This window comes from Zingiber officinale, chromosome 3B, assembly GCF_018446385.1.
Source record: "Zingiber officinale cultivar Zhangliang chromosome 3B, Zo_v1.1, whole genome shotgun sequence".
Taxonomy (NCBI): domain Eukaryota; kingdom Viridiplantae; phylum Streptophyta; class Magnoliopsida; order Zingiberales; family Zingiberaceae; genus Zingiber; species Zingiber officinale.
The window spans coordinates 100,732,713-100,743,755 of record NC_055991.1 but is presented as its reverse complement, the minus strand read 5'-3'; the positions used below and the strand labels follow the sequence as shown (position 1 = coordinate 100,743,755).

General features: G+C 38.8%; 1 protein-coding gene across 7 annotated transcripts; it reads right to left on the bottom strand.

The window, feature by feature from the left end:
* Nucleotides 1–1,964: 1,964 nt before the first annotated feature.
* Nucleotides 1,965–10,399, bottom strand: LOC121967175 (putative ABC transporter C family member 15). 7 transcript variants are annotated; one of them, XM_042517236.1, is made up of 12 exons: nt 10,176–10,399; nt 8,595–8,779; nt 7,370–8,523; nt 5,857–7,280; nt 5,486–5,572; nt 4,457–5,062; nt 4,110–4,274; nt 3,545–3,839; nt 2,946–3,466; nt 2,808–2,871; nt 2,358–2,597; nt 1,965–2,157 (listed from the first exon to the last, which is right to left on the bottom strand). In XM_042517236.1, the coding sequence occupies exons 3-12, from the start codon at nt 8,202–8,204 to the stop codon at nt 2,021–2,023; spliced, it is 4,374 nt and encodes a 1,457-aa protein (XP_042373170.1). In that variant the 5' UTR covers nt 8,205–8,523; nt 8,595–8,779; nt 10,176–10,399; the 3' UTR covers nt 1,965–2,020. The 7 variants fall into 7 exon arrangements, with proteins under 7 accessions (XP_042373170.1, XP_042373173.1, XP_042373172.1 ...); XM_042517239.1 differs by having other exon boundaries at nt 8,599–8,779; XM_042517238.1 differs by having other exon boundaries at nt 8,595–8,669.
* Between the last annotated feature and the right edge of the window lie 644 nt (nt 10,400–11,043).

Sequence of the window (11,043 nt, the reverse complement as noted above, 5' to 3'; positions counted from 1 at the left end):
ACGAGAATAACTTTGGAAGAAATCAAGTCAAGGCCATGTGACCCACACGGCCGTACTCCCCCACAGAGGCAAATCAAGCCACAACCGTGTGAGCTACATGGACGTGTCAACATCCTGTGGCCAGGCAGCACACGACCATGCCAAATGGCACGTTCGTGCTCACTTTCCAGAGGTGAAGAAGGTCACGACCGTGTGAACCCACACGGTCATGTGACTTTGGCAGAGAAGAAGAAGGCCACGACCGTGTGACCCACACGGCCGTGTGACCAGAGCCGAGGCCAAGAAGAAGTTGGTTGTGTGGATCCACACGGTCGTGCCACGCCAAAACAGAGCTGTGCTAAATTCTGGGCAGATTGCAGACCGATCGTAAAACGACCATAACTTTGCCCTCAGTTGGAGTTTTGGACTGTTCTTTATACTAAAATGTAGCTAACTTCAAGGTCTACAACTTTGCTTCAGATCCAACAGAGAGATAGCATTGTCTATCCATGCTAAATAGCACCGCCGTGCCTCCCAACTGCGGGTTCAACTGGACCTCCGCCCAGACCGTAGACTAAACTTTGAACCACCATAAATTTTAGTTCAGTTTGAGCCAAGGCTCGATCCAAATATCATATTGTAGATAATTTCAAGAGCTACAACTTTGGTTCAGGGTGAATCACGAGAAAACCTGGTTTAATGGGTGAAAAATCCGGTTTACCGGACTCCTGTAATCCTAGTTTTTCTGGGCAGTTTGGAGGAGGTATAAAAGGGTCAAGAGCCTCATTCTTTGACTCATCTTGGGTTTGGGACTTCATCTCTCTCATTGGGGAAGGGTTCTCCCCTTAGGGAGAAAACCTAGAGCTTCATTCACCTCCATCCCTTGACGATCCGTCCATCTCTGGAGCAAGGAGGCATTCCCAAGAAATCGGAAACATCGGCAAGCATCTCTCCTTCCCCTTCTTCTCACATCTAGGGTTGTAAGTATGCTTTACTTTATGTTTTGGGGTTGTTCTTCCTTTGCAATAGAGTAGATCTCCTTTCTAGGATTAGGGAGTATTTGTGATGTGATGGAGATGTAAAACTATGTGGATTTGCCATGTTTCTATTCAATGACTTGTTAATACGTTGTTCATGTTTGATGAAATGTGTGTGTGAAGCTTATATATATCTTTTGCATGTCTTATCAAATGGTTGTGTAGAATTGTTAATCCCGTAGGGGGGATACTTTAGATCGTATGACCGAGGGACGCTAGTGACAGACTGCCCCGCTAACGGACGTCTAGGGTATCACCTTGAGAGGAGAAGTAAATCTCCACAAGGAAGTAGATGATCGAGCATAATCACTATTTCTATTTCTATGTTATTGTGTGTTAGTGTGTTTCTGTGTTGTATGACCGAGGGGTGTTAGTGACAGACTATCCCGCTAACAGACTTCATAGGAATCACTTCCATTTAGTAGCATAGAACATGTAGTAGGAGATCATGTCGGCTTATCCACTGCAGGGAGAGTCGGTAATGCATCTAACTTCTTACAAGAGTATGAACATAGAGGATAGGAACTAAGCAATCTATGTAACATCGCGTAACATCATAAGGAAACCAAAATTCTAGAATCGCACTTCAAACCATCTCTCATATCCTCTTAGCTCAACCCCTTTCAAGATCCACCATCTCTTTTCTCTTCTCTTTCTCTTACTCTTTTTTTCCAACCAATCTTACGTTTGTCTAGATAATTCACTGTGCGAAGTTAACTAATGATTAATCAACAGTCCCCATGGATTCGATATTTTTTTATTACTGACGACGAAACCGTACACTTACGGTTGCGTAACATGTAACTTTGAAGAACATTCATGTAATGTACATTTTCTTCTCTTTTGTTTCTTTCTTCATTTCCCTCTCCTCTCTCTCACTATGTATCTTGTCGCAAATGTATTGTGGTTGAATTTCTTTGTCAGTTCCACTCCCACTCTGTATCCATGTACTTCCAAATGTAAGGTTAGATGATTAACACTAGATTGAGTGGCTAATCCTATTATCATGGATCAATCAAAGATCTATCTTTGAAGTCGTTATTACAGTTGGATCTGCCCAGGAACTCCATGACCAACTTTGAGAAAGCTGATGATTCATCTTTGAGAAGATCTTGAGGAGAATCAAACTCCAAAATTTTACCTGCATCGACCAGGGAATCACAGTGAGCTGGTTACTGCAATGAGTTCAAATATCAAATTTCTATTTTCAGTTGAGGCATTACAAATCTTTTAATAGTGATAATCTAATGCATATTTATATTGTGCTTATAGTAGACTCAAATTTCAGCATGAAAAACCAGTGAAGTAGCATGTTCAGATTTCTCTACTTTCTAAATTTACCTTCATCAAGCACCAGAACCAGATCGCTGTCAATGATGGTGGGTACACGGTGTGCAACTGTAATTACAGTGCAGCTGGTGGTTTCTTCTCTTATAGTCTTCTGGATGAAATTATCAGTTGCAGTATCTACTGAAGCTGTGGCCTCATCGAGAACTAGGATCTTTCTCTTGTCTAGCAATGCTCTTGTAAGGCAAACTAGCTGCCTCTGCCCCACACTCAAATTTCCTCCATCTTCCACAACTGCATCATAATGTCTAACTCATATCATCTCACGGACAAACATTGAGACAAGAAGCTAGAGCTTTAAAACTGTCTAGGAAAAACTAAAACTGTGTTAATGCCCCAAGAAATACTATTGACTCGGTGATTTCTTCCTATCATCAGTACACTAGTTTGTTATTTTCTATCAGCATAGTCGCTTGTATATGTTTGCTATAAGATATAGGTTACCTGGTGTATCAAGCAGTCTTTGATCTTGTTTAACTATGTCTCCAAGTTGACACTTGTAGAGTACCTGGTAAAATACACATTCATTCCACTTCTAAGTCTAGAGTACTAAATGATAGAAAGGTAATACATTATGAATACCTCCCAGATCGTAGAGTCAGGATGCTGCTGCAAAGGATCCAAGTTTGTTCTCAAAGTTCCTTGAAAAAGTATTGGCTCTTGTGCAATTATGCTCAGCCTAGATCTCAAGTCATGTAGACCAATTTGACTAATATCAATATTATCAATCACTATCCTTCCTGATGATGGTTCCACCACTCTGAAAAGGGCTTGAATAAGGGTCGACTTCCCACTTCCTGTCCTGCCCACAACCCCAATTTTCTTCGCTCCTGGGAAAGTGCAGCTGATGCCTTTAAGGACTGTTGGATGCGTAGGGTGGTAGCGAATCTGGAGATTATCTAGTACAATTGTTCCTGCTGTGGGCCATCCTTGTTCGGGTCTGTAATCCTCGATTACCAGAGGAGCCTCGCTTTCTATTGCCAAGAACTGTAAAATTCTCTCTACAGAGATCATCTTGTTCTCTACATTGCATAGATTCCAAATAACCCAAGACTGTAGGACATTTAGATTTAAACCATATGTTGCAGCAAGTCCTGCAAGGCCTGAAATATAATAAATTTAGTCATTTCTCAACAATTATATAACTAATTTTTGTTGCTATAGGGCTGTAGAGCATATACTTGGATCAATAGCATTTCTTGGCATCGACACCAGGATGGCTAACATTGCAAAGAATACAATGTTGAACAGAAAGTTGACTCGAAGTGAGAGCCACTCCATGGTTGCATAGTTGTGAAAGGTGACTCGAGAATAATCATCTATCAAGCTCAGGTTCTTTTTAGAGAAGCGTTCTTCCTGATTGAAACAGCGGATGGTAGCGGCTCCAGCAAAAGATTCAGAGAAGTGATGGAGAATAGGAGCCTTCTGAATTCCTACCATTCTAGCAAGCTCTCTAGCAGCATTTACATAGTGGTTCTGCAGGAAGTCACTTAGATTTTAGGAAGAGGACAAATTTAAGCTAGTACATTTACTGACAATAGCACTATGCATAACAAAGGAACTATGTATTGGTTCTTCAGTATCTCCCAGTTCTTGACGTATTGAAGATTCTACAAGTTAAGGAGGTTAATGTGAATGAGCAGAATGGAGAAAAGAAGAAGCAATAGAATGCTATTTTCATTTTCCATGCAGTATAATCAAATACTCCTAAAGACATTATGCAACAAAAGCTTGTTGTTGGTTTACCTGATACCAAATGGAGATTGTGACAACGAGAATGAAGAGGATGAACACTGGCCATGCAACTTGAGACATGAGAATGATGATGCATAGAAGTTGAACAAGTGCAAAAGCTAATCCTGCCAGTCTGTATGGGATATCAGTGTCAACAGTTGTCTGGTCTGATGAAGACTGGAAAAGGTAACAATTGTTAGATTTATACTGTGATATTTAAGCAAGCTACTGAAATTTTTAAATCTTTTAGATAATGCTTCATATATTAACATTGTTACTTTGCTAATTAAAGGAAAGAGTAGTGATATGTCTTTTTGACCTGACAATAAAGAAGAAAGAGAGAAAATCAAAGAACTAACCCTATTAAGTATTCGGCTAGAAGGCGTTGTATCAAAAAATGACATTGGTGCTCTAAAAATGCTTGTTATCATTCCCAGAAATAGCTTCTGTGCTGTTTCAAAGGCAACAGTTGCAAGCAAAACTCCCCTTCCTAGTATAAACATTGAGCTGCTGGCTGATAGTAGAACAAAAATTCCAATAAGTTTTTCTTTGCTCACTTGGTCTTCCTTTTCAGTTGCCCAGGAAATCCAGTAGTTGCTACCAATCTGTAGACCCTGAAAGAGAACTTGAAATAATAACAATACTGGAACAAGAGCCCCTTTGTATGCTGAAGTCACAAAGGTGTGGTATACATGCCATTTCACCCTTCCAAATTCCCTGTCTCTTTGATATGATCTCTCCAAAATCTCAGAGCACCCTTTTTGATTATGTTGTTTTACATCTCTGAGCTCCTTGTGTCTCACCTTTCCATTTGTGCTTATCAATGAATCGTGCTCTTTCCATGATCTGATCTGAGTTAATGTCTGATTATGTGCAGCTATCAGACACGCAAGCTCTCCGCTGGCTTCTTTCATGAGATCTTCATACTTGCTGCCAGATTGAACCACCTTTCCATCTTTCAATACCTGAGAATGTAAGGAATTATCATCAGTCATAGGTTCTAGCAAAATTTTATGGCCTACTTTCGTGCTGCACTTTACTATGCATCCAATTAGGAATATAGTTCTTATGGGTCAGAATGTACTATTTTTATCAGTTGGTTATATTAACCATAAAACTGTAGTGTCATAGAAACCATCTTCGGGCCTGCAATGGTGCAGCGGTTAGGTCCTTCAAATGGTTAACCAGACATTTAAGGGTTGAATCTTAATTATGACGCATTGTGGGATTTTCCTCTAGTGGGATGACAATTCTAAGAATGTCGGCCGTTTGGATGTGCAAAAGGTAGTCACCAACTTGTAATAGGTCAACCAAATTGTTCACTAAAAGCTAATTCTTCAATCAGCATGTAGTTTGATTCTAATTGGTTAAAGAAGATTAAAATTTACCAGAATCAAATCTGCTGCAACTATAAACTCCAGTTGATGTGTCACATAAATGACAGTCTTAGAAGACAATAACGTCAAGAAACATTCCTGCACGCAAATTCCTTTGTCAGATATGCACCTCTTGAAAGTAGAAATTTCAAATAAATCTCGATGATTATGATTTAGAATTGGCATTTCTGCAAAAGGAAAACATAGGAAATTTTTTTGAATAAAATAATTAATACTTAATTTGATTTGATGGGATATAACAAAGTCATATTCCAAAATGGATCTTATTCAACCATCCTTTTCTGAATTCAGCATTGCCTGACCCATTATTATCATTTATATCTCAATGCAAATATTGGATACCAATAGAGGGATGCTTGTACCTTGAATAGGTGTGCCGCAGTGTGTGCATCGACGGCACTGAAGGGATCATCCAACAAATAAATATCAGAATTATTATAGATGGCTCTTGCTAGTTGAATCCTTTGCTTCTGTCCGCCACTCAAATTGATACCCCTCTCTCCTACCACAGTGAGGTCCCCATCATCCCAGAGTTCAATATCTCTCTCTAAAGAGCATGCTTCCAACACTTCATGGTACCACCTCCTATCCATCTCTTTTCCAAACAAAATGTTCTCTTGAACTGTTCCAGTTTGAATCCAAGCAGTTTGTGGAACATAGGCTCTTGAACCAGAGACATTGACTCTTCCTCCACTGGTTCTTGCAATTTCTCCTAAGACACTAGCAAGGAAGCTCGTCTTACCCGATCCAACAGTGCCACATATTGCAACCTTTCCTCCTTTCATGATCTGAATCTTTTTATCTATCTTCAGAGTGGGTTTTTTCCTAGAATCAGCCTCCCAGCTGTACTCCCCAGGTTCAATGTCCACTGCAACGTTTAAGGTTTCTGCATCATTGCTTGGCGACAAGTGCTTCTGTTCCTCTTCTTTCATAAAGTTCTGGATTCTGTCGATTGAGACTTTTGTTTGTGTAATAACCGTGACAAGTTCAGGGAGATTATAAATAGGCTCCTGTAGGATTCTGAATGTAGCTAGAGCTGCGAGAACTGTGCCAGCACTCAGTGGTGTATTCACCATGACGCAGATACCAAAGGCAACGACCGAAATTAGAGTTGGAGATGCCCAGAACAGGAAGGCAACAACAGAACATGTGTACAAATATCTCTTTATCCAACTTCTCTCAGCGTCTCTTAGCTGGAGTAGCTTGTTCAGGTAGGCTGTTTCCCAGGAATGCAACTTCAATATCTTCATGCATTTTAATGTCTCGGCTGTAGCTTTGATTCTCGAGTCTTTTGCTTCCATGATCCTTGAATGGAGCTTCTCTTGTATGCGCGCCAGAGGTGTGTTACTCAACATAACTAGAATGGTCACTGCTAGCACTGAGAATGAGGCTGATGCACCAAGATTTCTGTAAAGAATGAGTAGAGCCAAAGAGACCTGGAGCGGGAGCAACCAAATGCCATGTATGTACCAGAAGAAGTCGCCGATCCGTTCAACATCCACATCAAGGAAGTTGATCATTTTTCCTGTGCTTGTGCCTGAATTCTTAGTGAGAATAGAGTTGTTATAAATGGCTACCATGAGGGCTGCTCGAACTCGTACTCCAATTTGTCGTGCACCAAAGTACCATTGCCGTTGAGTCAGTGACTCCACTGTCTTTGCAAAGAAGAATAAACAAGCCAACATGTAGCCGTAGTAGATACCATGGGCGGAGTTCTCCCCAGCTATAAATTCCACAAAGTTGGTTATAAGGAAGGGTCCCAGATAGGAAGAAAATGTGTTGAGACCTGCAAATATTTAGTAGACTTGGTTAAATCTTACATTCCTACATCGATTAAGGGAGAATATTAGTGCACAGTTAGTAAAGTTTCCATACCTGCTAGGGTTGCATTCACCACCAAAGGCCTCCAAACCGTATAAATGACTGCTTTTACAAGTGAAGCTGCTAGTTCTGGCTTCTGTTTGCGAGCTTCTTGCAAAATGGAAAATGAACTTTCCGCGCTCTCAGATTCAGGTGCCTCGGGAACATGGAAAAGCTCTAGCCTCTGCACACGATGTGCCTTCTCAAAAACTGGATTCAGCCATCGAAATGTGAGACGGCTCCAAATCCCAGCTCTGGAGAAGCCATCTCTAGTGCCAGCACACTCTTCATGGTTTGATAATAGAGACTGTTCTAGTTCTGGATCATTGGTCTGTAAATAACTCGTGCAAAGAGCACTGAAGCAGATTAAAACAGACAGAGGGAAAGAAGTGAACTGCGCAATGTTTGGAGATGGAAAGATATCAGGTAATGGTGTTTTCTTCCAAATGTCAAAGAAATAGGCAGAGATGGAGATCAATTTTATTAAGGCAGAGAAGGCCCACCAGCAAAGGAGGACTAAAGGCCAGGTGAGATTCACTAGTACTCTAGTTTTCATGCAGTACGTAGCATATAGAGTTACCAGAACCCATGACATTGTTAAGAAAACATCTGCTACAAAGACCCTCCCCAGCTTCCAAATTTCATGGATACAACAACACAGATGAAGGATGGAGATTAAGATGTTACACGCTACAATGATCCGTGCCAAGACCCTTTGTTTCCTCGGTGTCAAATGTTGTCGGACCTCTCCAACTTCCGTCGATGACTTGATCAGTATAGTGAAGTCTAAAATGATCCAAACCAATAGCAGTGAGAATTCTCCGATGGAAAGGTAATCTACCATCATCATCCTCCACGAAAGTTGGATTATGGCAGAATAGAGACAAGAGTCAGAGCAACTTTGATCAAACAAACCCACGACAAGGCTCACAGAGTGCGATATTGCACAAGGCAAAAACAAAGGTGAAGTATCAGTTTGGTCATATGAAGGTTCATGCTCGTCCCACTATTTATACTGCAATGTGGTGTACAGTGGAGAATCCCGTCATAGTCGATGAAGAAATATACCAAGTATCAAATTCCAGCGTCAAGCCTAGGCATCTTTGGTGTTGTAAGATGCATGTCTTCACCATGTCCTCATTGAAAGAGAAGGAAGGCCGCAAAAATCTCTGATAGAAAGCGTGAAAACGGATTTCTAAATATTTTTAGTTACATAGGAATAAGTCGAGCAAGAACTTACATACAACTTGTTGATAGGATCTCGAAGCCTGTCTGTCAAAGTGATGAGGTTTCAGAGTTGTTCATGAACGGAGTCCTGATGGGATGTGGACATGCACGTATATTATGCCAAGGGGATGCAAATTATATATGGAATGTGTCAAAGTGAGATTGATATCCCTTTGATTGAGATCAGAATGCCGAGACCTGTGGGATTCTGTAGACAATTAATTTTATGGACCATGTATTTGTTTGTTTATTACCTTCTTAAATATTATCTTTTATATGAGATTTGTTTTAATTGGAAAAATATATTAGATGTGGTTCGTTTATGCCAAATACACTCGATCACCACAAATTTACGCCTAAAAATTATGCAACCAATTTTAATTAAAGCGTTTACGGATGAGCCTCTTGCCTTTCAAAGGTCACCTACCATTTAAAGTCCTTATATCCTAAAATAGGAGAACCACCGATTCTAGTTTAAGATAAAATCCTATATAACTTAATTCAATAATTTAATACTAATTTATTTGCTTTGACTTAATTTTATATGATTTGGTAGTTTAAAAATAATAATTAATTATATATATATTTTTTCTTTTTCTTGGTGTCAAAGCTAGAAGGTCACAATATAAACAATACAAATATGTAGAAGGAATCTTCCATTTTGTCTGACTCCTCGAGTAAAACTATGATAGAAAAAAACAAGTCTTTAACTTGGTAAGGTTGTAAAGGAGCTAAGCCTAGCCAAATTTTTATGGTGGCTCATGAACCGACTTTGGTCTATAATTCTTAATCTTTTTCTAATCCTTTTTATAATACAGTCCGTCCGACTCAAAACTATAACCTAGGTGGAAAGATGAACCCAAGGAAAATTGTAGCTAATTTTAGCAATATTTCAATCATGATCCAACGTTAAATTGCGAAAAGGGTCAAGAAAAATTTAAAAATTATGGACTAGAGAAACTGGACTCTCATGAATCAAGCTATTAGTTTTTCTCATGTAGTAATTTAATAATACTTGTTACGGAGGCATTCAAGTATTAGTTAACATGTGCCAAAAAAAAATGCTCAACTTTTTGTAAAAGAAATAAAAAAGATAAACCTAACTAAATCCTTAAATTTTTTTTTAAAGAATATATCATAAAAACATTAAAAAAAGAAAAAAAAAAAAAAAAGATAACCTCTAGATCTGAATCCACCCAATCTAGTAGGTTTGTACGCTACTTGGGAATGGATATAGATTGAGTTAAACTATTGAAGGAGCATCACCATATGTATACAAGATGGTTGAGAAGATCAAGAAGTCCCTTGATCACTTGGAGGCCTAATTTAAACTGAATTTTATATTATGGTTGAGAAGATCAAGAAATCCCTTGATCGCTTGATGGTCGAATTTAAACTGATAATTTTATATTTTATCTTTTTTCATATAATATGGGACGAATTATGAGAGACATTCGAGTGAGTGTGATTATTTTTACTACAATTGAGAAGATCAAGAGGAGTGTTATAGTATTTATATTTGGACCAAATTATCCAAATTCTAATTTATAAAAGTAGTGGGCTTTTTTTGTAAAATATCAATTAAGAACCTGACCTTCCTGCCGTGCTTCTGTTTCCTCTTCCTATTTTCCCTCCCGCTCAAGCTGATGCGCTCTCTCTCTCCCACATGTAGAAGAAGCTCCGACCTCTAGGCTCCAGCTAGCCCTTAATTCTCCCTTTTCGGTGTCTCCCTAATGCAAGTGGGTACGACAAGTAGCTAACTATCTCTTCTTCCACTTGTTAGCCACCTTCTGTTTCAAGAGCTAGAAAGAAGAGGTTAATGCTAGAATATATAGCAATTGCTCTTACATAAATTAAATGTTATTTAATGAGGTCTCTGATAGTTTCTTATAAGTCTAATGTTCTCTAAAGGATTTAGCTAGATGGTGACCTTTTATATATATATATATATATATATATATATATATATATATATGATTTGCATGCAGTTTGGAAGAATATAAAACCGTCCACACAACAAAATAGTGGATATATAAGAGGATTATTGCGAAATTGTATAGTAATAGTTGGTATTGTCATTTGTGAGAGAAGGACCTTGAAAGAGTTGGAAGAATTATTGGAATATATATTCTACTCAATAAAATATCCTCGATTCAGATTAGAATATTATGATCATGGTGAATTATATGCATGGTTGTCTTTTTTCGTTCCTTAAATAAAGATGTGGATGTCTCCTGAAGGTTACAATTCAACTGATAACGATAGATTTGAAACTGAGGTTGTCTTTTTATTTTATTTTTATTTTTTATCTTCAAATTACTTCCACCAGGTAAGCATGTATTACCAAAAGAATCTAGTGACCAAATGCCTCAAATGTATCAACCATTGCAATCGACCAGTCACCAAAACTCACCGATTATCTAACATTTGAGCAACAAACGATGTGCCAGGGCCTTTGGTTC